Source organism: Lagenorhynchus albirostris, chromosome 1 (assembly GCF_949774975.1).
Source record: "Lagenorhynchus albirostris chromosome 1, mLagAlb1.1, whole genome shotgun sequence".
Taxonomy (NCBI): Eukaryota; Metazoa; Chordata; class Mammalia; order Artiodactyla; family Delphinidae; genus Lagenorhynchus; species Lagenorhynchus albirostris.
Genome location: NC_083095.1, coordinates 45,298,404 through 45,324,979, shown reverse-complemented (window position 1 = coordinate 45,324,979; position 26,576 = coordinate 45,298,404). Strand labels below are relative to the sequence as shown.

The 26,576-nt window shown below is 37.5% G+C and overlaps 1 protein-coding gene across 7 annotated transcripts in view; it reads left to right on the top strand.

Moving 5' to 3' along the window:
• Positions 1 to 26,576, top strand: part of KTN1 (kinectin 1) — a 118,933-nt gene that overhangs the window by 45,612 nt on the left and 46,745 nt on the right. For all 7 annotated transcript variants that reach the window (XM_060142182.1, XM_060142177.1, XM_060142172.1 and 4 more), the window contains 8 exons: positions 1,358 to 1,488; positions 15,565 to 15,681; positions 18,171 to 18,311; positions 20,769 to 20,875; positions 21,692 to 21,824; positions 23,238 to 23,325; positions 24,710 to 24,876; positions 25,293 to 25,361. In XM_060142182.1, the coding sequence (XP_059998165.1) occupies positions 1,358 to 1,488; positions 15,565 to 15,681; positions 18,171 to 18,311; positions 20,769 to 20,875; positions 21,692 to 21,824; positions 23,238 to 23,325; positions 24,710 to 24,876; positions 25,293 to 25,361 (953 nt within the window). The remainder of the gene's footprint in view (positions 1 to 1,357; positions 1,489 to 15,564; positions 15,682 to 18,170; positions 18,312 to 20,768; positions 20,876 to 21,691; positions 21,825 to 23,237; positions 23,326 to 24,709; positions 24,877 to 25,292; positions 25,362 to 26,576) is intronic.

The following is a 26,576-nucleotide window of genomic DNA, read 5'->3' as shown; positions in this document are numbered from 1 at the left end:
GTATTGAAAAAAACACATTTTTGAGTTCTGATGGAGTGAGTGTGTTTTCTCATAGAAGCAATGAATTGCAAAAGACTAATAGAATCTTTGTAGTAAAAGATTTATTGGTAGTTTTCTAATCCACCTTCTCAGTTTTGTAGAGCTGGACATTAGACTTTGACTTGCCTAAGGTTTCATAGCTGTTTTGCTGTCGGGTAATCTGTTCCCTTCTATTATTGTCTCTCAGAGTTTTCTATGCTAATTCACAACGGCCTTATTATTATTATTACTATTATTATTATTATTGTTATTATTTTGGCCGAGTCACATGGCTTGCGGGATCTTAGTTCCCCAACCAGGGGTTGAACCGGGGCCCACGGCAGTGAAAGTGCTGAGTCCTAGCCACTGGACCACCAGGGAACTCCATATTATTTTTTTAATAGTTTTTTTTTTTTTAAACAGCACTTTTAGGTTCATAGCAAAATTGAGTGGAAAGTACAGAGTTTCCATATACCCCTTGTTCTCATACATGCACACAACTGCCTTTTTAAACTTATAATGTAGCTGAAGTATTAAAAGCTCTGGGCACCTTTGGGTGTAATGGGTGGCAGTTGCTTTTAATGAGAGGCCGCTGTTGCCTAATATAAGAGCCCTAGGGGAATCGAAGTGGGTGAGTCAGGAGATGTTTGGCACATGGATTTTTAAAATGTTAGGATTGCTGTATATACTTGATGTTTGTAAAATCAGACTTCCTTTTTGTAATTGTCTTCGAGCTTATTTTCTCATCTGTAAAATTTGGCTCATAAGTCCTAAGTATTATAGTTAAATGACAGTATTTGTGAACATATTTAGTATAGATACTACCATATATTAGACATTTGCATTTTTTTTTTTTTAAAGTAAGGGTATACTGGCACTTTAATATTCTGCAGTTTGGATACAAACCACTATGTACATAGAATGGATAAACAACAAGGTCCTACTCTATAGCCCAGGGAACTATATTCAGTATCCCATGATAAACCATAATGGAAAAGAATCTAAGAAATAATGTACATATATATATATGTATAACTGAATCACTTTGCTGTACAGCAGAAATTAACACAACATTGTAAATCAACTATATTTCCAATTAAGAAAACATAAAAAATATTCTGCAGGTTGAGCAAATTTTTATTTAATGTAATTATTCCATATTATATTAAAAATGATAAACACTTTTTCTCTGTGGACCAGAGCATTAATTGTTGTTTGACCTGAAATGTAAATCTGTTTTCTCTTGGTTACTGACGTTCTGGGTCAAGAATTCTTGGTGCTTTACCTTTGCTGAAGTTGTTACTTATATCTTTTAAATGTTAACTTTTTTTTTTTAAAGAGAATGCTGAAGTAAAATTTAAAGATTTTCTTCTGTCCTTGAAGACTATGATGTTTTCTGAAGATGAGGCCCTTTGTGTTGTAGACCTGCTAAAGGAAAAGTCTGGTGTGATACAGGATGCTTTAAAGAAGGTAAGCATATTTTAGATTATGAGCCTATTTGAGGGCAGTGATTAGAAGTTCACCAAGCAAGACTTCTGCTAGAGCAATAAGTTATAACCTACTCCCATCCTTCATACCCCGAAAGCACTTAGTGACATTTAAAAGTTCTGGAATGCCTTCGGAAGTTATTTCGTATATCCATACTAATCAATATACTTATTTAGTTCAGTCAGGTGTCCGAATCATCTGAGGTTTTGACAAAAACGAGTTGCTTATAATAAGTAAGAAGATTTATATAACTTTAAAGTCATTTGGCACTTGGCTAAGTTGTACCTTGCTTTCCTGTGAATGTAAGTGCTGAAGGCAAGGTCGGGTGATTTCTGGATAACATATGGAATGTTTCTGTGACTGAAGATAGCACCATTCAAAGCACCTGGGCATCTTTTTCGTGTGTGTGTGTGTGTGTGTGTATGTATGTATAGAATACTACTGTTCTAAAGTAAATGCTTTGAATGATAGAATCATTGCTATGACTGACTAAAATTTGAAAAAAACAAAGCCATGAAGCTAATATTTAATTTCTCATTATATTACACTCACTATATTATCAGGTCTACTAACTATCTCATATTGGGAAATGTGACAAGTTTTTAAGTGTTAACTTTGTGTGAGATAAGATGACATGGTATCCGGTGTTCAATATTAGATTGTGGATGTGACCATTCTTATTTTAAACACACATACACACACACTCCTAACACACTTTTCTGCCTTTAAACCTTTAGTGGCTTCCATTTATTTTTTTCCCCCATCTTTATTGGAGTAATTGCTTTATGATGTGTTTCTGCTGTACAATAAAGTGAATCAGCTATATGTATACATATATCCCCATATCCCCTCCCTCTTGAACCTCCCTCCCACCCTCCCTATCCCACCCCTCTAGGTGGTCACAAAGCACCGAGCTGATCTCCCCGTGTGATGCAGCTGCTTCCCACTAGCTATCTGTTTTACATTTGGTAGTGTATATATGTCTATGCTACTCTCTCACTTCGTCCCGGCTTAACCTTCCCCCTCCCCATGTCCTCAAGTCCATTCTCTACGTCTACATCTTTATTCCTGTTCTACCTCTAGGTTCATCAGAACCATTTTTTTTTTTAGATTCCATATATATGTGTTAGCATACAGTATTTGTTTTTCTCTTTCTAACTTATGTCACTCTGTATGACAGACTCTGGGTCCATCCATCTCTACAAATAACTCAGTTTCATTTCTTTTTATGGCTGAGTAATATTCCATTGTATGTATGTGCCACATCTTTATCCATTCATCTGTTGATGGACACTTAGGTTGCTTCCATGTCCTGGCTATTGCAAATAGTGCTGCAGTGAACATTGTGATACATGACTCTTTTTGAATTATGGTTTTCTCAGGGTATATGCCCAGTAGTGGGATTGCTGGGTCCTATGGTAGTTCTATTTTTAGTTTTTTAAGGAACCTCCATACTGTCCTCCATAGTGGCTGTATCAGTTTACATTCCCAGCAACAGTGCAAGAGGGTTCCCTTTTCTCCACACCCTCTCCAGCATTTACTGTCTGTAGATTTTTTGATGATGGCCATTCTGACCAGTGTGAGGTGATACCTCATTGTAGTTTTGATTTGCATTTCTGTAATGATTAGTGATGTTGAGCATCTTTTCATGTATTTGTTGGCAATCTGTATGTCTTCTTTGGAGAAATGTCTATTTAGGTCTTCCGTCCATTTATGGATTGGGGTGTTTGTTTTTTTGATATTGAGCTGCATGAGCTGCTTGGAAATTTTGGAGATTAATCCTTTGTCAGTTGCTTCATTTGCAAATATTTCCTCCCATTCTGAGGGTTGTCTTTTGGCCTTGTTTATGGTTTCCTTTGCTGTGCAAAAGCTTTGAAGTTTCATTAGGTCCCATTTGTTTATTTTTATTTCCAATTCTCCAGGAGGTGGGTCAAAAAGGATCTTGCTGTGATTTATGTCATAGAGTGTTCTGCCTATGTTTTCCTCTAAGAGTTTGATAGTGTCTAGCCTTACATTTAGGTCTTTAATCCATTTTGAGTTTATTTTTGTGTATGGTGTTAGGAAGTGTTCTGATTTCATTCTTTTATATATATATATATATTCTTTTATATGTAGCTATCCAATTTTCCCAGCACCACTTATTGAAGAGGCTGGATTTTCTCCATTGTATATTCTTGCCTCCTTTGTTAAAGATAAGGTGATCATATGTGTGTGGGTTTATCTCTGGGCTTTCTATCCTGTTCCATTAATCTATATTTCTGCTTTTGTGCCAATACCATACTGTCTTGATTACTGTAGCTTTGTAATATAGTCTGAGGTCAGGGAGCCTGATTCCTCCAGCTCTGTTTTTCCTTGTCAAGATTACTTTGGCTATTCGGGGTCTTTTGTGTTTCCACATGAATTGTAAAATTTTTTATTCTAGTTCTGTGAAAGATGCCATTGGTAATTTGATAAGGATTGCACTGAGTCTGTAGATTACTTTGGGCGGTATAGTTGTTTTCACAGTGTTGATTCTTCCAATCCAAGAACATGGTCTATGTTTCCATCTGTTTGTATCGTCTTTGATTTCTTTCATCAGTGTCTTTTTTTTCTCCCCTCCGCCCCATCAGTTTCTTATAGTTTTCTGCATACACGTCTTTTGCCTCCTTAGGTAGGTTTATTCCTAGGTATTTATTGTTTTTGTTGCAGCGGTAAATGGGAGTGTTCCCTTAATTTTTCTTGCTGATTTTTTGTTGTTAGTGTATAGGAATGCAAGAGATTTCTGTGCATCAATTTTGTACCTGCTACTTTACCAGATTCATTGATTAGCTCTAGTAGTTTTCTGGTGGCATCTTTAGGATTATCTATATATAGTATCATGTCATGTGCAAACAGTGACAGCTTTACTTCTTCTTTTCCAGTTTGGATTCCTTTCATTTCTTTTACTTCTCTGATTGCTGTGGCTAAAACTTCCAAAACTATGTTGAATAACAGTGGTGAGAGTGGGCACACTTGCCTTGTTCCTGATCTTAGAGGAAATGCTCTCAGTTTTTCACCATTGAGAATGATGTTGGTTGTGGGTTAGTCATATATGGCTTTTATTATGTTGAGGTAGGTTCTCTCTATGCCCACTTTATGGAGAGTTTTTATCGTAAGTGGGTGTTGAAATTTGTCATAAGCTTATTCTGCATCTGTTGAGATTATCATATGGTTTTTATCCTTCACTTTGTTAATATGGTGTATCACATTGATTGATTTGCATATATTGAAGAATCCTTGCATTCCTGAGATAAAACCCACTTGATCATGGTGTATGATCCTTTTAATGTGCTCTTGGATTCTGTTTGCTAGTATTTTGTTGAGGATTTTTGCATCTATGTTCATCAGTGATATTGGCCTGTAGTTTTCTTTCTTTGTGACATCCTTGTCTGGTTTTGGTATCAGGGTGATGGTGGCCTCCTAGAATGAGTTTGGGAGTGTTCCTCCCCTGCTATATTTTGGAAGAGTTTGAGAAGGATAGGTGTTAGCCCTTCTCTAAATGTTTGATAGAATTCGCCTGTGAAGCCATCTGGTCCTGGGCTTTTGTTTGTTGGAAGATTTTTAATCACAGTTTCAATTTCAGTGCTTGTGGTTGGTCTGTTCATATTTTCTATTTCTTCCTGATTCAGTCTTGGCAGTTTGTGCATTTCTAAGAATTTGTCCATTTCTTCCAGGTTGTCCATTTTATTGGCATATAGTTGCTTATAGTAGTCTCTCATGATCTTTTGTATTTCTGCAGTGTCAGTTGTTTTTTCTCCTTTTTCATTTCTAATTCTATTGATTTGCATCTTCTCCCTTTTTTTCCTGATGAGTCTGGCTCATGGTATTAATTTTGTTTATTTTCTCAAAGAGCCAGCTTTTAGTTTTATTGATCTTTTCTATTGTTTCCTTCATTTCTTTTTCATTTATTTCTGATCTGATCTTTATGATTTCTTTCCTTCTGATAACTTTGGGGTTTTTTTGTTCTTCTTTCTCTCATTGCTTTAGGTGTAAGGTCAGGTTGTTTGAGATGTTTCTTGTTTCTTGAGGTAGGCTTATATTGCTATAAACTTCCCTCTTAGAACTGCTTTTGCTGCATCCCATAGGTTTTGGGTCTTCGTATTTTCACTGTCACTTGTCTATAGGTATTTTTTGATTTCCTCTTTGATTTCTTCAGTGATCTGTTGGTTGTTTAGTAGTGTATAGTTTAGCCTCCATGTGTTTGTATTTTTTTACAGTTTTTTTCCCTGTAATTGATATCTAGTCTCATAGTGTTGTGGTCAGAAAAGATGCTTGATGCTATTTCAGTTTTCTTAAATTTATTGAGGCTTGATTTGTGACCCAAAATGTGATTTATCCTGGAAAATGTTGCTTGTGCACTTGAGAAGAAAGTGTATTTTGTTGTTTTTGGATAGAATGCCCTATAAATATCAAATTATTAAGTCCATCTGGTCTAATGTGTCATTTAAAGCTTGTGTTTCCTTCTTTATTTTCTGTTTGGATGATCTGTCCATTGGTGTAGTGGGGTGTTAAAGTCCCCTACTATTATTGTGTTACTGTTGATTTCTCCTTTTATGGCTGTTAGCATTTGCTTTATGTACTGAGGTGCTCCTGTGTTGGATGTATAGATATTTCTAATTGTTATATTTTCTTCTTGGATTGATTCCTTGATCATTATATAGTGTCCTTTCTTGTCTCTTATAATAGTCTTTATTTTAAAGTCGGAAGTCTGATTTGTCTGATGTGAGTATTGCCTCTCCAGTTTTCTTTTGATTTCCATTTCCATGGAATGTCTTCTTCCATTCCCTCACTTTCGGTGTGTATTGTCCCTAGGTCTGAAGGGGTCTCTTGTAGACAGTGTATAATATGGGTCTTGTTTTTGTATCCATTCAGCCAGTCAGTGTCTTTTTCTTTATTTTAATGATTGCTTGTTTGCTTCCTTGCTTGCTAGCTTGTTTGCTTATTTATTTATTTATGACTGTGTTGGGTCTTCATTGCTGTGTGTGGCTTTCTCTAGTTGCGTTGAGTGGGGGCTACTCTTCGTTGCGATGTGTGGGCTTCTCATTGCGGTGGCTGCTCTTGTTGTGGAGTGTGGGCTCTAGAGTGCAGGCTCAGTAGTTGTGGTGCCTGGGGTTAGTTGCTCCGCGACATGTGGGATCTTCCTGGACCAGGGATTGAACCCCTGTCCCGTGCATTTGGCAGATGGACTTTTAACCACTGTGCCACCAGGGAAGTCCCCAGTCTGTGTCTTTTGCTTGGGGCATTTAATCCATTACATTTAAGGTAATTATTGATATGTATGTTCCTATTACCATTTCCTTAATTGTTTGGGTTTGTTATTGTAGGTCTTTTCCTTCTCTTGTGTTTCCTGCCTCGAGAAGTTCCTTTAGCATTTATTGTAAAGCTGGTTTGGTGGTGCTGAATTCTCTTAACTTTTGATTGTCTCTAAAGCTTTTGATTTGTCCATTGAATCTGAATGAGACCCTTGCTGAGTTGAGTAATCTTGGTTGTAGGTTTTTCCCTTTCATCACTTTAAATATATTTTGCCACTCCCTTCTGGCCTGTGGAATTTCTGCTGCAAGATCAGCTGTTAACCTTATTGGGGATTCCCTTGTATGTTATTTGTTGCTTTTCCCTTGCTGCTTTTAATATTTTTTCTTTGTGTTTAAATTTTGTTAGTTTGATTAATATGCGTCTCAGCATGTTTCTCCTTGGGTTTCTCCTGTATGGGACTCTCTGTGCTTCCTGGACTTGATTTACTATTTCCTTTTCCGTGTTGGGGAAGATTTTGACTATAATCTCTTCAAATATTTTCTCAGATCCTTTCTTTTTTTCTTCTTTTTCTGGGACACCTACAATTCGAACATTGTTGTGCTTAATGTCCCAATGGTCTCTGAGACCGTCCTCCATTACTTTCATTCTTTTTTCTTTTTCTGTTCTGCGGCAGTTATTTTCACCATTCTATCTTCCAGCTCACTTATCCAATTTTGTGCCTCAGTTATTCTGCTATTGATTCCTTCTGGAGTATTTTTAATTTCAGTTATTGTGTTGTTCATTACTGTTTGTTTGCTCTTTAGCTCTTCTAGTTCGTTGTTAAATGTTTCTTGTATTTTCTCTGTTTCTGAGATTTTGCATCATCTTTACTATTATTATTCTGAATTCTTTTTCGGGTGGTTTACCAATTTCCTCTTCATTTATTTGTTCTTGTGGGTTTTTATCTTGCTCTTTTGCCTGCAAGATATTTCTCTGTCTTCTCCTTTTGTCTGGTTTATGGTATTTGAGGTCTCCTCCTTTCCCTAGGCTGCAGGGTCATAGTTCCTCTTGCTTCTGTTCTCTGCCCCTGGTGGTGAGGTTGGTCTAGTGGCTTGTGTAGGCTTCCTGATGGGAGGGACTTGTGCCTGCGTTCTTGTAGGTGGAGCTGAGTCAGGTGGTATGTTTTGGGGTGTCTTTGAGCTTAGTATGGCTTTAGGTAGTTTGTGTGCTGATGGGTGGGTTTGTGTTCCTGTCTTGTTTGTTGTTTGGTGAGAGGCATCCATCCCTGGGAGCTGCTGGCAGTTGGGTGGAGCCGGGTCTTGGATTCAGTTAGAGGCCTCTGTGAGAGCTCTTGGTGATCAGTCTTCCCTGGGGCCAGGTATTCTTTAGTGGTCCAGTATCCTGGACTCCGTGCTCCTACCGCAGAGCCTCAGGCCCGACTTCCAATCTGGGAACCAAGACACCGCAAGTTGCTCATCCCTCAATAAAGGGGATTAAAAAAACAAAACAAAAAAGAAAAGACTAATAAAACCATAGAAAAATGGTAAAAAGTAAAATCAAACAAACAAAAACAGAAACAAGGAAGCATACATACACACAAAAGAAACAAAACAGAACCATATGAAACAAAAACAAGGGAACAACCAGACAAACAGAAGAACTCAAAAACGAAATCAAACAATTAGAATCAAAACTAACAAAAACAGAAAACCTAATAACAAAACCAAAGCAGTGTGCCAACTGAAGAATAAAGTAAGGAAACAGAACTGATAAAAATGAATTAAAAAAATTAAATAAAATAGAAAGGGAAAAAACACAGGATAACAGAAAAGTAAAGTAGAAATGGAAATGTAAAAAATAAAGAAAAAGAAGAAGAAAAAAATACGGGAAAAGAACACAGAAAAACAGAAAAGCAAAGTAAAAATAGAAGTTTATAAAAAAATAAAATAAAAATAAAAAATATGTTATAGAACATGAAGATCTCAAAAGACTAAAGAAAAAAAACCTGAAACAACAACAAACAAAAAAAAAGAAAGAAAAGAAACCCAACAACAAAAAAGCCAGAATGAATCAAAACATAATAAAATTAATAGTAATAATTATGTTTCCCTGGGGTCTCAGCTGAAAGTGTCTTTGCGCACACCGTGAGCCATAGCCCACCTCCGCCTCCCCAAGAGGCCCTCCTCTGCCTCTGGACTGGTCTCTGGACCTGTTGTGGGCCCTGTGAAGACCACTCAGACTCTGATCTGAGCCAGTTCTTGTGTGTGCTTGTCCCCAACGTCCACAGCTGCCAGAGCTAGACCATTTTCATTTGTGAGAACACTCATTGTCTACTCAGATATTCCATGGACGCAGGGTCTACCTAGCTGATTACGGGGATTTAATCTGCAGCTTGTACAGCTGATGGAAAGTTTTCGATCTTCTTCCTTAGTTGCCCCATCCCTGGGGTTCAGCTTTGGTTTTATCCCCACCTCTGTGTGTGGTCCACCCACAGAGTCTGGTCCTGAGGCTGCCGTGGAGATCTTGGGTCTGCTCCAGTGAGGACAGAGTGCAGAGGTGGTATGACTGCTTGGATCGCGGGAGCCCTGGTGGTGCCAAATGCATAGGGGAGCCGTCAGCCACAGGCACAAGAGGTATGGCCCTAGTGAGGGCCTTTTCTGGCACCCAGTGTACGGTGCGTCAGGGCCAGCCCTGGCTGGGCTTTTTCTGGCTCCGAGCAGCAGGTGCGCTAGGGCCATCCCTGAGGGGGCTTTTTTTTATTGCTAATTGGCAGGTGCTGGCATGAGGGGAGAGAGAGGCTGCAAGAGTGGCTTGTCCCCCTGCGTGTTACTCAGCAATAGTGCCCTCCTTCCATGGCAGTCCCGTCTTCCCCTGTAGGTATTCCCTGCTGTGGATTTCCTCCCTCCCGTCCCCTCAGTCCATCTCCCCACAGCCAACAACAATTCTTGCTCTGGGCCTGTTCTCCAGTCCCTGTGCTCCAGCTCCCAGCCCCCTTGCACACCTGTGAACACATGTCCCAGTCCAGGGTATGTGGGGCCACGGTACAGACCGTCTGTGTATTTCTCACTGTGTCCCATCTGCCACCGATTGGCCGCTTCACCCTCTTCCAACAGCCTCAAATGCTTTCTTCTGTCCCAGTCGATTTCTCTGTTGGAGAGGAGGTTTCCCCGAATTTGGGACTCTCTCCTCTGCTTCTGCCTCCCCCCTGCTCCCCGGGGTGCAGGTCCCATCCAGCTTCCTCTCCTCCTCCTCCTCCCTTCTTTTTGCCATCCTACCCAGTTATGCAGGGATCTTTATAGTCCTGTCTGGTGTTCAAGGTCTTCTGCTAGTCTTCAGCCGGTGTTCTGTGAGAATTGTTGCATCTATAGATGTATTCCTGATGCATCTGTGGAGAGAGATGAACTCCACGTCCTCCTACTTCTCCACCATCTTTTTTTTTTTAAATATGTATTTATTTATTTGGTTGCACTGGGTCTTAGTTGTGGCACACGGGATCTTCATCGTGGCCTGCGAACTCTTAGTTGCAGCATGCATGTGGGATCTAGTTCCCCGACCAGGGATCAAACCTGGGCCCCCTGCACTGGGAGCCCAGAGCCCCAGCCACTGGACCACCAGGGAAGTCCCTTCTCCACCATCTTGAATCCTCTCCCATTTATTAAAGACCATCCTAGTCCATACCATCACTTCTCATTTGATTACCTTCAGTATTCTCCTAGTTGATGTTTCTGCATTCCCTTGTAGCCTTCTAGTCTATTTTTTCTACACAACTGCAAGGCAGCCTTTAAGAGGTAAATCACTGCTTTAAAAACCCTTTGGTGCCTTTCTCTTTGCACTTAAAGCAAAATCCAGATTCCTTTTAAGGCCTATGTCTGTCTCTCTCTATAACCTGATCTCATGGCATTTTCCTCATCCCCTCATTAAAGCAAACCAAATATTCTCTTCTGTCTGGACTGTCCGAAAACCCCCAAGCTCCTACCCCCTAACTTCTTTCCTTGGTTATTTCCTCCATCAGGTTTCCATTTAAATATCATTTCCTCATATAAGGCTAATCTGAATTCCTAGTCTAAATTATTCTCTTCTCTCTTTCTCATAACCATCTGAATTTTTTTTGTCATATAGCATTTATCATGGCATATGTCTGTCCATACTTCCAGGTATCTATTGACAACGTGTTTTGCAAATCTGTGGCATTTTACAATGTAGTATGCTTGTTGGACAGTCTCCGTGTGGTGCCAGCAGTGGCTCAGAGTAAACAGTGTGTTCGAGGATCATCAGAGTGTGATAACTGTGTGACTTTGGATACAAAGTTAGATTATTCTCTTGCAAGGAACGTTCTTGAAGTTCTTGATTGAAGAATTTATCTTTTGATTTACTTTAATTGGGTAAGTGTATATCTTAAAAGGGTTCCTGGTTATTTGTGAGGATTGGGAAAACCTTCTTGCAGGGAAAAGCCTCCAGCTGAACTTAGTTACTACCTGTTTGAAATCACTGCTTTTTAAAATTAATTGCTTCAGGTGTTTCTCTTCTGACTAAGGATGGTGGTGGTGGTGGTTTATGGGTGCAAGAGTAGTCATTTTATTGCTTGAGACAGCTTTGAACTCTAGAGGTTGGGTGGTAAATCAGACTCCCCTTGATAGCTGTATTAGGCAGGCCAAGGAGGAAGTTGGGAACTGTTAAAGATAACGTTTTGAAATAGAGTAAATATTTTGAAATCTTACAGTTTTCCCTTTTCCTTGGAACCTTTGGCTTTCAATTAAAATCTTGTTCTGTGTTTCTTATGGTGTGATTCTATTCTTCAGGGACTCTGTGCCCTTGTAGATCCACTCTTATCAGGGAAAGACTTGGTAAGTTTAATTTCTCCCTTTTCCTGTCACAGAAATTGATTCTTGCTCAGACCTTTTAATAGATTTCAAGGTCCAGGATGTAGATGAATCCCCACACCTAATAAAGACCACTTCAGAGAAAGGGGGAAGATAAATGCAGGAATATAAGCATAGATGTAGGATAGAGATAGAGGAGTTAGAGGACTTGCTGACCAATTAGATATGGTGGCTAAAGAAGAGTCTAGAATGAATGCTTGTTTTTGCTCTGGAGTAACTGGATACATTGTGATGACAATGGTATTCATGAGCACTTTGCAAAGGAAGAGAGAGTAGAGGATTATGAAAATATTTAGGAAGTTGTTTTAGGCATCCTTTGGAGCATTTAAATGGATACAATTATTTCACAATTGAATATATAATTCTCTGGTGTTGAAAATATATTGCAAAGTGGGTAATTTCGGAAAGTAATCAACTATCACCAGTACATATAGTGGATATATGTTAGTCCAGAGAGGATGTGGAGAGTGGTAAGAAAGTTCAGGAATGAACCTTGAGAAGCACCAACATTTAAAGGTGAGGGAAAGCCACCACAGAGTATAGTGAGAGGAGAAACAGCAGGAGACAGTGGGATCACAGATGCTTAGGGAGGGTAGAGAGTTCAGGGGTGGCGGGAAAAATCAGCAGTGACATGCTTTAGAGCAATCAAGGAGAGTAAGGATTGAAAAAATGGATTTGATATCCTTAGTGAAAGCAGTTTCATTGGAGTACTAGACTATAACTAAGTGATGAATGAATAGGAAAGGTGACAATATCCACTTTGAATAAGCTTAGATGGGAAGGGGAAAACAGTAAAAGCTAGAGGGCTTTTGCAGAGTTGGAGAGGAGATGTTACGTTCTATGCGTATGTACACACGCCTTTGTGTTTAAGCTATAAGACACTTCTGTTGTATATTTAGAGTGTAGGTTAAGATCCTGGGCTCTAGGGTCAGATTTCCTGGATTCAAATTTGGACTCTGCCGCTTTGAGCTTTGTGGCTTTAGATAAGTTACTTAACCTCAGTGTCTCAGTTTACCCATCTCAAAAATGGGAATGATAATAAGGTATTATCTTAGAGTTCCTAGCATAAAATAATTGCTCAAAAATGTTAACTCAGTGTGATTACTAGTAAGAAAACATTTAAAATGTATTTGAATTGTATATTAACACATATATTTGTGGAATCTAGAAAAATGGTATGGATGAACCAGTTTGCTGGGCAGGAATAGAGATGCACATGTAGAAAATGGACGTGTGGACACAGTGGGGGAAGGTGTGGGTGGGATGAATTGGGAGATCAGGATTGACATAGGTACTCTACCATGTGTAAAATAGATAGCTAGTGGGAACCTGCTGTATAGCACAGGGAGCTCAGCTCAGTGCTCTGTGGTGACCTAGATGTGTGGCATGGTGGGAGCTGAGAGGGAGGTCCAAGAGGGAGGGGATATATGTATACATATAGTTGATCCACTTCACTGTACAGCAGAAACTAATATAACAGTGTAAATCAACTACACCCCAATTAAAAAAAAAGAAAAGGCAAAAAAATATTTGATAGTTTTGGTTGATTATTGATTTCTTCTTGTTGGCCTTTAAATATACTTGCCTCAATTATGTGTTTTTTTTCCAACTCTAAGTTAGTAACTATTTTGGCCCCATGTTGTATAACAGGAGGAAGTCTATTTAAAATTTTTCCTACCTTCTCTCTTCCTTCCCTCTCTACTTTTGTTAATTATAGCATTTGTTTATCAGATACTTACAATATTTAATGTTTGTTTTGTGACTGTAATTTTTATGTTTGTTTCAGTCTTAATTCTGTAGCTTAATGCTGGTTCAAAGCTTGATACCAGTTCTTTTGCCATAAGCTTCTGTATTCATCTCTTGGTTGGCTGAAATTGTTTTTTTTTTTCTGGAATTGCTTCAAGAAGGGCTTATGGAACCTGTATTTCCCAAATTCTGGCAAGTTAAAATGCTGTTTTATTGTCTTTGTACTTGAATGATAGTTTGGTGGGGTATAATTTTTCTGGGTTGCACTTTCTTTCCTTGATAATTTGTCATGCTTGCTTTACCATTCTCTACATTCCTATCGCTGGATAGAAGTCTGAGACCAGCCTGAGTTTTGCATTCTTTTTTTTTTTTTTAAAGGCTCTGCCACGTGGCATGTGGGATCTTAGTTCCGCAACCAGGGATCAAACCCATACCCCCTGCATTGGGAACCCAGAGTCTTAACCACTGGGCCACCAGGGAAGTCCCCTGAATTTGCATTCTTTTCATGTATTTTTGTCAAAATACACTCTCACAATGAAAACATCCTTTGGGTAATCAACCAAGTTTTTATTATTTATTGGACTTTCCAGTGTCCACCCTACTGTACAAACATCAAGGAATTCAGCTTCTTTGAAGTCATGGGAATTTTGCTATAATGTGGCTTTGCATTGACTCTTCTATCAGTATTCCCTTGGGCAAAGCATGTCTTTTCAGTCATGAGATTCAGTGTCCCTTAAAAGAATTGAAATAATGGTATCAATTAAGCATAAGTTGGATCTTCCTTGCCTATTGTCTTTATCTTTCATATTTTTGTCCTAAAAAAATAAAGCTTTGGTTTATTTCCTCTTATTTTTATTTACTTCTCTCCACCCTGAACTCTATGTCTTCTCCTGTGTTTTCAGCACCATGTCTTTTTCTGTTTGCTACTTCTAATTGGATTGTATTTCTGAGATGGTGTTACTTTTACTTCTACTTTGGGCTTTGCCAGCTTATATTTCATCTCTTTCTGTGGTCTTATCTTTCCTCTGAATTATTTCTTGTGAGCTCTGTTCTTTGCTCTTGTTTTTCTAGAAATCGTTGCTATGTTAGACTTTCGAAAGTCATAGTGATATGTTTTTTTAATCAGTTTTTGTCCGTTCTTGACAATCTTTTTATGGTGATTTTTCTCCATTTGGCATTTGGTTTTTCTTATTGCTTTCCTTCCTTTTTTCTCATATCTTACATAGACCTTGTTTTATTTCTTTTTCATTAATACTCCTCTTCCAGTGAGGGGTGTTTCTCTTGGATCATCTCTGTGGCTAGGGATTGATAATGAATGGCTAAGACGAGCTGTTCTCCTTCGGCTATGTGTGAAAATGAGTTCTTTTAGCCTTTCCTTTTTCTCATATAAGAGTTCACTACAGAGGATCTCACTGTAGAGGATCTCTCTTAACTCTTCCTTACTGATTAGCTGCTCTCTTTGAATAAAGTTTACCTGTATGATTTCTTCTTTCCTACTTCTGCTTGCTAAGAAAATTCCTACCTTCTATATTTGTGCTTGTTCCTGATGTCAAATGGGGGATTGTTGGTTTTACCTTTCAGTATATTCCTGTTAACTTCAGAGAACTACCAAGAAAATTCCTACCTTCTATATTTGTGCTTGTTCCTGATGTCAAATGGGGGATTGTTGGTTTTACCTTTCAGTGTATTCCTGTTAACTTCAGAGAACTATGTACCCATGGCACCTCTGTAGTCTTGGGTATGTTTTGACAAGGTTGTTGAGCATCTGTTTGATCTCCACTGCTTTCGGAAGTCTTTCCTGATATTATGCTTTGACGTTACAGATGTTTGTTTTCTTTTGGTTCAGTTTGCATTTCATTTCATACCCCTCTTTTGAACTTTTAGGAGGAGAAGGGAGAGATTACTATCTTGATTTTGTGTTTAAAAATGGAAGTCATAATTCTTTGTAAAAATCTGTTTCTTGATTGATATGTGTCCTCTGTTATGCATCAGAATATGTAATGATACAGTGATTTTTCTGAATGATATTTCACTGACCAGTGTTTGGCAGTTATTCTACTTTATATGTAATAGTGAACTCTGCATTGGCCTAAGAACACTTGATATCAGATAGTTCATCTTCATAATTTTCATTAGCCGATGTTTACTATTAACTAATTTTGTATTGATTTCTCAATTGTAGTCAAATAAAGGAGAGTTGACTGCACTTGTACATCAGCTTCAAGAAAAAGACAAGTTACTTACTGCTCTGAAGGAAGATGCTGCTGCTGTGAAGGATCGGTGTAAGCAGTTAACCCAGGTGAAGACATTCTTGTATTTAAGGGTTATACTTTCTAAATCAGATACAATGAAGGATTTTAGAAATTGTCCATAATTCCTGATTTATTTGTGCAGTAGATTTATACCACGTGAAAGTAACTTTCTTTTAGAATTTAGGTGGTGGTGATGGGGTCTCACTCTTTCATGTTATTATAGCCTACAGTTGAATTGTGAATTTAAAATAGCAGTACTTATAGGTATACTAATTTCTGAATAATGGAAGCCTGTGGACATTGGGAGTATGTTTCAGTTGGTTCTGACCTAGAATTATTCTATAGAAGCACAAAACTCAGTGTGATCTTGTTTAAATCCAATTTATGGGACAAATGTGAAACTCTTACATGGGTGGTTTATTCATGAAGGTTTTTGTGATATAATTTTTAATCAGTGAAGTTCTTTAAATCCCATTTACTTTGAGAGGTTTAAAAAAAAGGCCTTTAAACAAGTGTAAAAGTACAAATTTCCAGTTGTAAAATAAATAGGTCCAGGGGATGTAATGTACAGCATGGTGAATATAGTTATTAATACTGTGTTGTATATTTGAAAGTTGCTACGAGAGTAAATTTTAAAAGTTCTCATAACGAGAAAAAAAGTTTGTAACTGTGTGTGGTGATGATTTAGCAATAAATGCGAGTATTGAATCATTATATTGTATACTTGAAACTAATATAATATTCTATGTCAGTTATATTTAAAAAAATCATGTAGACTGAGAACATAATTGAAATTCTGTAGTAAATGTGGTCTCGTTTTTCCCGAAGTGCTTGTTTCTCCTTTTAGGTGTTAAATACAGTAGACTATATGAGGTTTATTTCACTGTCGTTCATGTAGCTACTTGATGACGTTATGAGAATGGCCTCATTTGAATATAAAATCTTTTCTGTGAATTTGAGGTAAATAAAAAAGTCAGTGGAAAACTTGGTTAGATTGATTTTTTTTTAATAAATTTATTTTATTTTTGGCTGCATTTGATTAAGATTAATCAAAGGTGTTGCTAAAATAAGTGTTTCCTTAAGATTAGAAACTTTACTGTAGTTTTCTGTAGCTATAGTTTTCTGATTATTTTAAAAATTAAAAAAAGAAACTATTTTGTGTAACTCATTGAGCTGTATACTTAAGATGTGTATACTTTTTTCCTAAATGTATTATGTACATCAGTAAAACAATTTGCAAATGTAAATGAACTCTTATGGGCAAACCGTTAGTTAAATGAAAATCTTAAAGTTTGTCAAACAGTTTCTGAGAGCAGGGAAAATGGACTGATCATACCTGCAGATAACTTTAAAGTTGCTTGGCTTTCTTGCACTTTAATAGTTAATATTTATCCTAGGAGTTCACAATACTTGCAACTCAAAATGAAATTACCCTTTTAATGTTTGACTTGGGAAGATAATAAAACTTTCTGAGTTTTACTTTCCCTATTCTGCTATAAACATATCTTATCCTTATCTCTTAACTTAGGATGGAGACTTTATTTCTCGGCTCTTTTTTTTCTGGGGGCCTATTCTGTACCCTAAAAGAGCTGGTACCTGGAAATAATGAAGAATTACCTTGTTTTGCTTTAAAAATGTTCTTTCTTGGGGGCTTCCCTTTTGGCGCAGTGGTTGAGAGTCCGCCTGCCGATGCAGGGGATACGGGTTCGTGCCCCGGTCCAGGAGGATCCCACATGCTGCGGAGCGGCTGGGCCCGTGAGCCATGGCCGCTGGGCCTGCGCGTCCGGAGCCTGTGCTCCGCAACGGGAGAGGCCACAACAGTGAGAGGCCCGAGTACCACAAAAAAAAACACATGTTCTTTCTTATAATCAAGTTAGAATGTAGGATTTTATTCCATGTTCAGGTCTTTAACTCTTAAACCAGAAAGTGCATTTGAAATATGAGTAAACAGAACAGCTAAGTGTTTATGAAGGGAATTGATGTAAAGAGCAGGTAAGATGCAGAAGACAAATTTTTTTTTAAAAAACCTTTGACCTTGCTTTTTAAGCAAGTACTTATTTCACAATTCAAGATTGGGCTTCCCTGGTGCACAGTGGTTAAGAATCCACCTGCCAATGCAGGGGACAAGGGTTCAAGCCCTGGTCTGGGAAGATCCTACATGCTGCGGAGGAACTAAGTCTCTGCACCACAACTACTGAGCCTGCACTCCAGAGCCCACGAGCCACAACTACTGAGCCTGTGTGCCACAACTACTGAAGCCTGCGTGCCTAGAGCCTGTGTTCCTCAACAAGAGAAGCCACCGCAGTGAGAAGCCCACGCACTGCAACGAACAGCAGCCCCCATTTGCTGCAACTAGGGGAAGCCCGCGCGCAGCAACGAAGACTTAACGCAGCCAAAAATAAAAACATAAATTTATTAAAAAAAAAAAAAGAATTCATGATTGTTTTACTGATGTTGTTTTCTTCTTAGTAAAGTCTTGTTCTTATTTTTTTAAATAACAAGTTTTTCATATTTTTTTTCTGATTTACTCTTCTAGGAAATGATGGCAGAGAAAGAAAGAAGCAGTGTGGTTATAGCAAGGATGAAAGATCGGATTGGGACATTAGAAAAGGAACATAATGTGTTTCAAAACAAAATGCATGTCAGTTACCAAGAGACTCAACAGATGCAGATGAAGGTATATTTTCATTCTTTGAATACAAAATTAAATATTTGTATTCATTTAATTAGCAAACTTTTAAGTGCCCTGGGTTGGGCTTTGGTACAAATGGCTAATTAAACTGTCTCCCTGTCCTTAAGTAAGCAACTTTTTGGGGAGGCTAGAAGTTGACAAGTAAATACGCTGTTATAGTAGAGGTAAGCATCAGGTGCTTTGGGACAGCGCAGATGAGAGGTGGGGAAGAGAAGGATTCATAGGGAGGACTTTTTAGAAATGAGAAGCAGACTGTGTTGAATCTTTTGAAACAATTAGGCATTGTCAGGAAAGCAAGTGAACGAATGGGTGCTGGGTATGAGACTTATTACTTGGTGTAATTCCTTCCCATCCCATGAGATGATGGTTTGGTAGGTCTCTTTTGGGGCCCAGGATCGTGCTTTTTAATGAGTGCACTCCAGGTGTTTTCAGCATAGGTCGTCTAGTGATAACGGTTTGTGAGAAATACAGTAAAGAGTTGTGGTATTTGGGAATCAGGACTGGAATGAAGAGACCTAGAGAAATAGATGGAGGTCTTGTCTTAAAGGGCCTTATATCCCTGAAGACTGGGGAGCCAAGTGAAGGAGTTTAAGCAACCCAACAGTGTGATTATATTAGTATTTTAAATTATTACTCTGGCATAGTATGGAGAGTGGCAGCAGTGTAGAGAGTGGAACAGGGATAGTTGAAAGGCTTTTGCAGGAATCCAAGTCAGAGAATAAGGACCTTAAGTCAGACATTGATAATGAGGGGATGAGTTTGATAAAAAAGAGATAGTAGATAGGGCTTGATGATGGAGTGGAGAAGAGAGGAAAAGTGATAATGGTTTTGGCCTAAGTGACCTTCTCTCTCTGATCCTTATTTTCACCTGTTTTCTTTCAACATTTTAGAAGGTTCAGTGCTTACTGCCTATTTTTACAGTGTTATCCATTTTCATGATTTCGGTTAGGTCTGGACCAGTGATTTTTGTTGTTGTTTTGAAGAACATGGTTTCAGTCTGCTTGTCAAGTGGGCTTCTAACACTCCCTCTAATTGGACTTTGTGGACCAGTGATTTCTTTTTGAAATTGTTTACATTGCTGGCTGATGCTTCAATTTGAAAGTGTTTGTCGTCACCTCAAAATTAACGTATGTCTAAAATCAAACTCTTGCTTCTGGTCAGGTTGTTTTTATTTTCTAATGTTTTGAGGCATTATTATCCTTATGCTTGAATCTTTGACTTCTCTCTCCCTTGCCCAATCTACAATTTGTTCTGAAATCTTGAAGATACTTTATTTCTAGTTATTCTTGCATTCAGGTTTTAGATATGACCCTAGTTTATTATTTCATACTAGCATAATTATAGCACCTTAATAGATCTCTCATTTCCTTTCTAATATGTGTAATTAGTACCAGATTTTTATTTGCAAAATATTACTTTGATCACATTGGTAGTTTGCTGAAAAATTTACTGCTATTGAAGTTCCAGTTTTTTCTGTGGAAATACCACTAATAGCGATAAAGAAGTGAATGAATCTCCTCTCAGGTTCTTACTGCATCCACTACTTTGATGCCCTAATTTGGCTCAATCCTCCATCTTCCCAGGCCCCAGCCATTTGAAATATTCTTTCCCATTAACAAGGTTATTGAAGAACTGATTTTCCTGGCCTTGTGTGATCTTTTTTCTTCTTAATTCTGACTTACTATTCATTTGAAAATTAGTGGGATACATGTAGCAACATCTTTTATTGAAGGTTAAGGGTGTTGAAGTGATTCTTTTTTTCAACTTGATTGCTTATAGAGGCCAGGATATAGATTACATATGATAAGTTCTCTGAAAAGTGGAAACATAGACTTGATTTTCTTAATTGAATAGGTTTACTAAAAATTATTAAGATTATTTCACATACTAAATTGAGGTTGTGGGGATATAAGATTCAGTGTTCTTTGTCTTTTGATTCTGTAACTCTGAAATAAAAAACAAGAAGCCAGATATTTTAGCAAGTAGATTTTTGTGTAGTGAATTTGCCATCTATTTGGCTATGGCTCAATTTGTAACTTAATGTAAATGTTTTGAACATGTTTTCAGTTTTTAAAGTTTTGATTACTAAAATCTTTCATTAAAATATTGCTAACACAAAATTGACATTAATTCTATGTGAGTCTATTGTGTAGGAAAGAGTTCTAAAACATCTTTTAGTTCTAAAACAGCATCTCAGTGTATTTATTTTGCCTATGATAGCAGCTGGCATCTACTTGCATTCTTGAATGCTGTGGCAGCTTATGTTTACTTTGTATTCGTCACTATCAAAATTTATCCTTTAAATTTGTTTATATTTATTTGAAAAGGATATCCAGACTTTATTCTATTGATGCTTTTTGCATTCTCATCATAATAAATTTTCTTCGAAGTTAGCTTTGGCAATCATTGTTTTCTAAATCTATGTGTGTAAAATTATTTTAGTTCCAGCAAGTTCGTGAGCAGATGGAGGCAGAGATAGCTCATTTGAAGCAGGAAAATGGCATACTGAGAGATGCTGTCAGCAATACTACCAACCAGCTAGAAAGCAAGTATGTTTGCAAATGCTTTACTTTTAATAGAATGGCAGAGTATTTTCATTGAATGATAGAGTATTTTCTTCAGTCACCAAAATGGTGTTTGATAATAATTGGTTAGACTTTTGTTTTTTACACTTGTTTCTAAAATGAATTTTCTAAAACTATCCTCTTGCTTTTGAAGAACCTCTTCAGCTAAACTGTATGATGAACACTAGTGCCACCACTGGAACAGTTTATAAATTTATGAGGCTGAATTTACAAGTTTTAAACCTTCTATTCCATTTAACAGTAGTTCTCAAACTTCATTATTCTGAAGAACATCTGGCATGTTAGCTAAAAATCATATTCTTGAGTCTTACCCTTATAAGATTATGATTTATTGGCTCTGAGATGTGGAATCCTGGAATCTGCATGTTAAGACACATTCCTTGTGATAGTGATTTAGTTGGCTGTGGGCTGTACTTTGACAAACAGTCCAAGAGAAGACTAGTAGCATGCTTACATAGAATAAATATTCTGACTGGTTGATTTTAATAGATTTTCAGAACACTGATTTGAGGGTGACACTGTTGATTCGTGCTCATGGTGTGTGGTCATCTGTTTTTCTTGATTATTTTATAGTAATTTTAGTATTTGTGTTATTGTCCTCAGAATGATTCAGATTACACTCAACCAAACTTCATTATTAGTAGTCACTTATAGCATTCATTTTCATTTAGCTATAAGTGGAATTACTAACTCAGTATAACTCATATAAAATATATTTTGTTTACTCTTCATATGTGTTTTGTAGTAATGGAAGGTTCCTAATCCAGTTACTGTTTTCAGGCAGTCTGCTGAACTAAATAAACTGCGCCAGGATTATGCTAGGTTGGTGAATGAGCTGACTGAGAAAACAGGAAAGCTGCAGCAAGAGGAAGTCCAAAAGAAGAATGCTGAGCAGGCAGTTACTCAGTTGAAGGTGATATATTCCTACCTTTATCATTTCATCAATAATGTAGGTATTCAATTCAATGACATTAAAGTGTATATAGCTTTGAGAAGTGTAGTTTGAGGCTTAATGGGACTTCTGTAGTCTTAGTGCTCTGCCTATATAGAAACGTGTACACTAATGAAAAAATTGAATATAGGCTTGAGTTTGCAGTTAAAGACTTTTTGAAGATATGAAAATTGAAATTAGCTGATTGACAGGCATACACAGTAGAATTTCGTCTTATATATATGGAGATTAGGGTGTATATGTGTAAGGCAAAAATCAAATTTTTGATAGGTAGTTAAAATCACCTTCAACATCGCTTATACATAACTTGGATTTCTCAGTAAGTTTAGTAGAGCCTGTTTTTATTCCGGCATTGGAATAGATGATTTTCCTTTCCTTTAGCACGAGACGAAGTAGTGCTCCAGTTGCTTTCACTTGAGCCATAGTGGGAAAAAAATCACACATTGTTTCTTTAGACACCAGAATGGCACTTGCTGTCATGAGATGCTTATACTAGGAAGACACGCATGGGGTTGCTCAGGCTGACTGAGAGAGAGGAGTGGACTCATTTCTCTGGCACTTTTTAGCCTGTGTACATTGAGTAGAGTGACGAGTAGAATTGTCTGTTCCTCCTTTTACTGGGGAGAGGATTTATTGAACGTATAGTTCAATTTCTGTAAGTTAAATGTATCTGACAGACTCCTACCTAGTTCATTGATACAATCAATATAGCTTAATACCAGTTCTAGAGTAGTAGGGGTTAAAAGGGCTTTGAGAATAATTGAATGCAGAAAATAGCATAATTTTTGTTTTCTTGACGTTTTCATGGGTCCCTGTGGGAGAGTGATATAGTTGTCCTTCCTTTCAGTAAATATTTGTCTTGCTGGTGTGTTTGCTGGTAGCATTTATAAATATGGAAGTTTGTGCTCTATGGATATGGATAAGTAGATAAATGACATTAAATATTATAGTCATAATTGAAGTGTTGTGCTATACCTAAAAATAAGAATTTTAGGTGCCCACTGAAATTTAGCAGTAAAGATACTATCCTTTTGAAAGCCTGTCAGCTGAAGGAAGATCAGTGGAAAGCTGATCAGAGCAAAGTGGATCAGGTATATCCATAGTAGTAGCTATATTGATGCACCAGCACAGATATTGAGTTTCTGAAATAATCTCCAATCTGTAAATCCTGTGTATTGGAGGGTAGAATTGCAGTGGCTGAAAATATCTGTGCATATTATCAGGCTGAGCACATCTGCCTATCTTATTAAAATGTAGGAGACTAGTGATTAGTTGTTGGAATAAGCAGTTTTATGTCACAACAGTAAAGATAAAGGATGCTTTTTTTCCGTTAAATTGGAATTCTGTATTTGTGCTGACTTATCCTTTCTCCAGGTTCAACTGCAAGAAGCTGAGAGAAGGTGGGAAGAAGTCCAGAGCTATATCAGGAAGAGAACAGCAGAGCATGAAGCAGCTCAGCAAGGTAAGGGGAAGTGGTATTCATTTAAATTTAGTATGTAATTCTGGGTAAAACTTCCTCCCCTCTCCATATGTGAAGACAGTGTAAATTGGCATTTTGGTTATAGGTCAATAAAAATAGCTTTTACACTTTCATAGTACTTTTATTTCTTTAACATTTCTTAGGGTTTTAAAAATAAGCTCTCTAGTTTTGTCTGAGGCATTAAGTTATAGTCAATAAATAGGGTAATGGGAACCTGTGCATGTTCCCTTTCTGTAGTTATTCCCTCTGGTTCCTTGATCAGTTCTTCATTTAATTTTTTTTTTCTAAGAAGGACTCATTCCTATATTGCGAAGAGAAAAACAGCAAGAGCATTACCATTCCAAGTAGTTGACTTAATTTTTTTTGGCTGCGTTGGGTCTTCGTTGCTGCACGCAGGCTTTCTCTAGTTGCAGCAAGCGGGGCTACTCTTCATTGCGGTGCGCGAGCTTCTCATTGTGGTGGCTTCTCTTGTTGCGGAACACAGGCTCTAGGCGTGCGGGCTTCAGTAGTCGCAGCATGCGGGCTCAGTAGTTGTGGTGCGTGGGCCCTAGAGTGCACGGGCTTCAGTAGTTGCAGCGTGCGGGCTCTAGGGCGCGCGGGCTTCGGTAGCTGTGGTGCGTGGGCTCAATAGTTGTGGCATACGGGCTTAGTTGCTCCACGGCATGTGGGATCTTCCCAGACCAGGGATCGAACCCGTGTCCCCGGCGTTGGCAGGCGGATTCTTAACCACTGCGCCACCAGGGAAGTCCCCAAGTAGTTGACTTAAAACTGCCTACTTAAATGCTAACTTTCACTACTTATTCTTAATTCGATGAATTCATTTAGGAAATAATGGAGCTTGTATTAGTGTGTTTTATCTATGTTTCCACTACTCCCCTTCCTCCCATGAAAATGGTGGAGAGCTAGTAAAATATAGTTCTAAACACAAGGCTAGATCATACAGAGTTTTGGCTCTTTAGACCTTTGGTTTCCTCTGATTTTTTTCACTAAATAACTTACTAAAGCATCTTTGGGGAAATAAAGAATGCTTGCGAGAAATGATATAAGAGTTTTAAACATCCATGTACCATTCATTTAACACGTTTATTGACTATGTATTTTGTGCCAAGCCTTGGGTACAGCTCTGGGTATAGGGAAAAGGCAATCTCTGATCTCAAAAAGCTCACTCTCTGGGAGAGGAAGTGAATTAGTACAGTGTGGCAGGTGCTGTGAAAAAGGTAAGCATAGACTGCTCAAGGGAGCCATATGCAGGAAGCAGAGGAGAGATTCAAGGAGAGCATTCTAGAGGAGGCAGTGCCTACACTAACGACGAGTAGCAGTAACCAGGCCAAGGAAGAGACCTTTATAAAATGCAATGTTTTGTTAGATTTACAGAGTAAATTTGTGGCCAAAGAAAATGAAGTACAGAGTCTGCATAGTAAGCTTACAGATACCTTGGTATCAAAACAACAGTTGGAGCAAAGGCTAATGCAGTTAATGGAATCGGAGCAAAAAAGGGTGAACAAAGAAGAGTCTCTACAAATGCAAGTTCAGGTATCTAATTTTCCCTCTTTAAAAAAAATAAAGACGGGCAGTGGTTGGATGTGTCTTGTGTAGAAGAGAGAGGGTAGCCTATCTTATCCTAATTCTGGAGTGCGGATGAATAATTCTAATTTAATCTTCAAGCAGTTGTCACAATATGATCTGAATATGTGCTCAAAGATGCCTTTACCCACAGTCTTATGCTTTTTTGCATTAGATTAGGAACAGTACAATGTATTCTTAATTTCTGCTTTGTAAATTAGCTCTCAGAATAGAATGCCTAATCATTGTTTAAAATGACGCCTTTTGGAATCTAAGAGTGCCTTTTTAAAGGTAAACAGATGTACCTGTAACTCATTTTGTTCATATACATTGGTATATTTAACAGAACACTTTTCCCTCTCCTTTTTGGTTGCTCTTTATGAAAGGATATTTTGGAGCAGAATGAGGCTTTAAAAGCTCAAATTCAACAATTCCATTCCCAGATAGCAGCCCAGGTAATGGTGCTTTCTTATTGCTTGTCATTACTAATGGCTTCCTAGCTGTGTAAATAATCTGAGTGCCTGTTGAGTGCTACGTACTGGATTAGTAGTTGGGTGACTAGTCAATGAATCAACTGGATGATCCTAAGTGCTAAGCACTCTGATAATTAGTATAGTGCTGTAAGAAAACACTACGGAAGAATTCCAAATCTAATGGGAAGGTGGGTTAGAGAGTTTTTAACTTTAGGAGGAAAAAAATGTTGATTACCATCCTGTCAGAAAACAGGTGTCAAGAATCATAGTTTAAGTTTTAGAAGTATTCACTAAATATTGACTAGCCATAAGGGAAAACTTTGTATACCCTCAGGTGTTAGCAGTATGTTAACCATAGCTCTCAGGTTATATATGCCAAAGAATCATTTTTAAATTTATAATTCAGTATAGTTTGAGTGTGAAACCTTCCAGAGTTTTCTAGGTGGTATTGTAAAACCTGTTAATCTTTGGCATCATTCTTATGTAACATGATAAATAGGTAGATAGATAGATATAGATATATAGCCTTTAGAATATAAATAATATAACATTAAGAAGAGAAGAAACTTGCAAGTACTTAGCTTGTTTCCATAATATACATACTGTGAATTTCAGTTTCAGTTCTTCAACTTTAAACTTCTAAAAGTTGTTTGTAGGAAAAGTAATAGCTTAGAATAGAAGTTATTTTCTGTGCAAAAAGTGGTTTTAACATTAAAAAGTTGTTTGTAACATTCAGGCAAGTTGAAAATCCCAAAACTTTGAGGTTGCCACCATTTTTTTCTTTTCTAATTGTTTTCTTTGTAGAAACTATAGTCTAAAATTAATTGGGAAAGAATTATATAATATAGGAAAGGGTGTGTGTATATGGATGTGTGTATGTAAATTATTAACTCAAATTGAATTGAGATCTTAAGTTATAGAAAATTTATCAGAAACTTAATATTTAGAGAATGCTATAAGTACCTTTTGAAAAGTAAAGATAAACATGAGCATTACCAAACGACTTGTTATCTTAATCTTGAATGGTATCATTTCATTATTGGAAATTGTTACTAAGGAAAAGAAGCACATGAATGAAAAATAGCCTTTGCTGCTGTTTTTCCTATTTATGTGTTGCTTGGCAGTTACATAGTTTTCAGACCTGTCAACTTACTTTATTAAAAATGTCTTATGATGTGTATAATTCCCTAATACTGG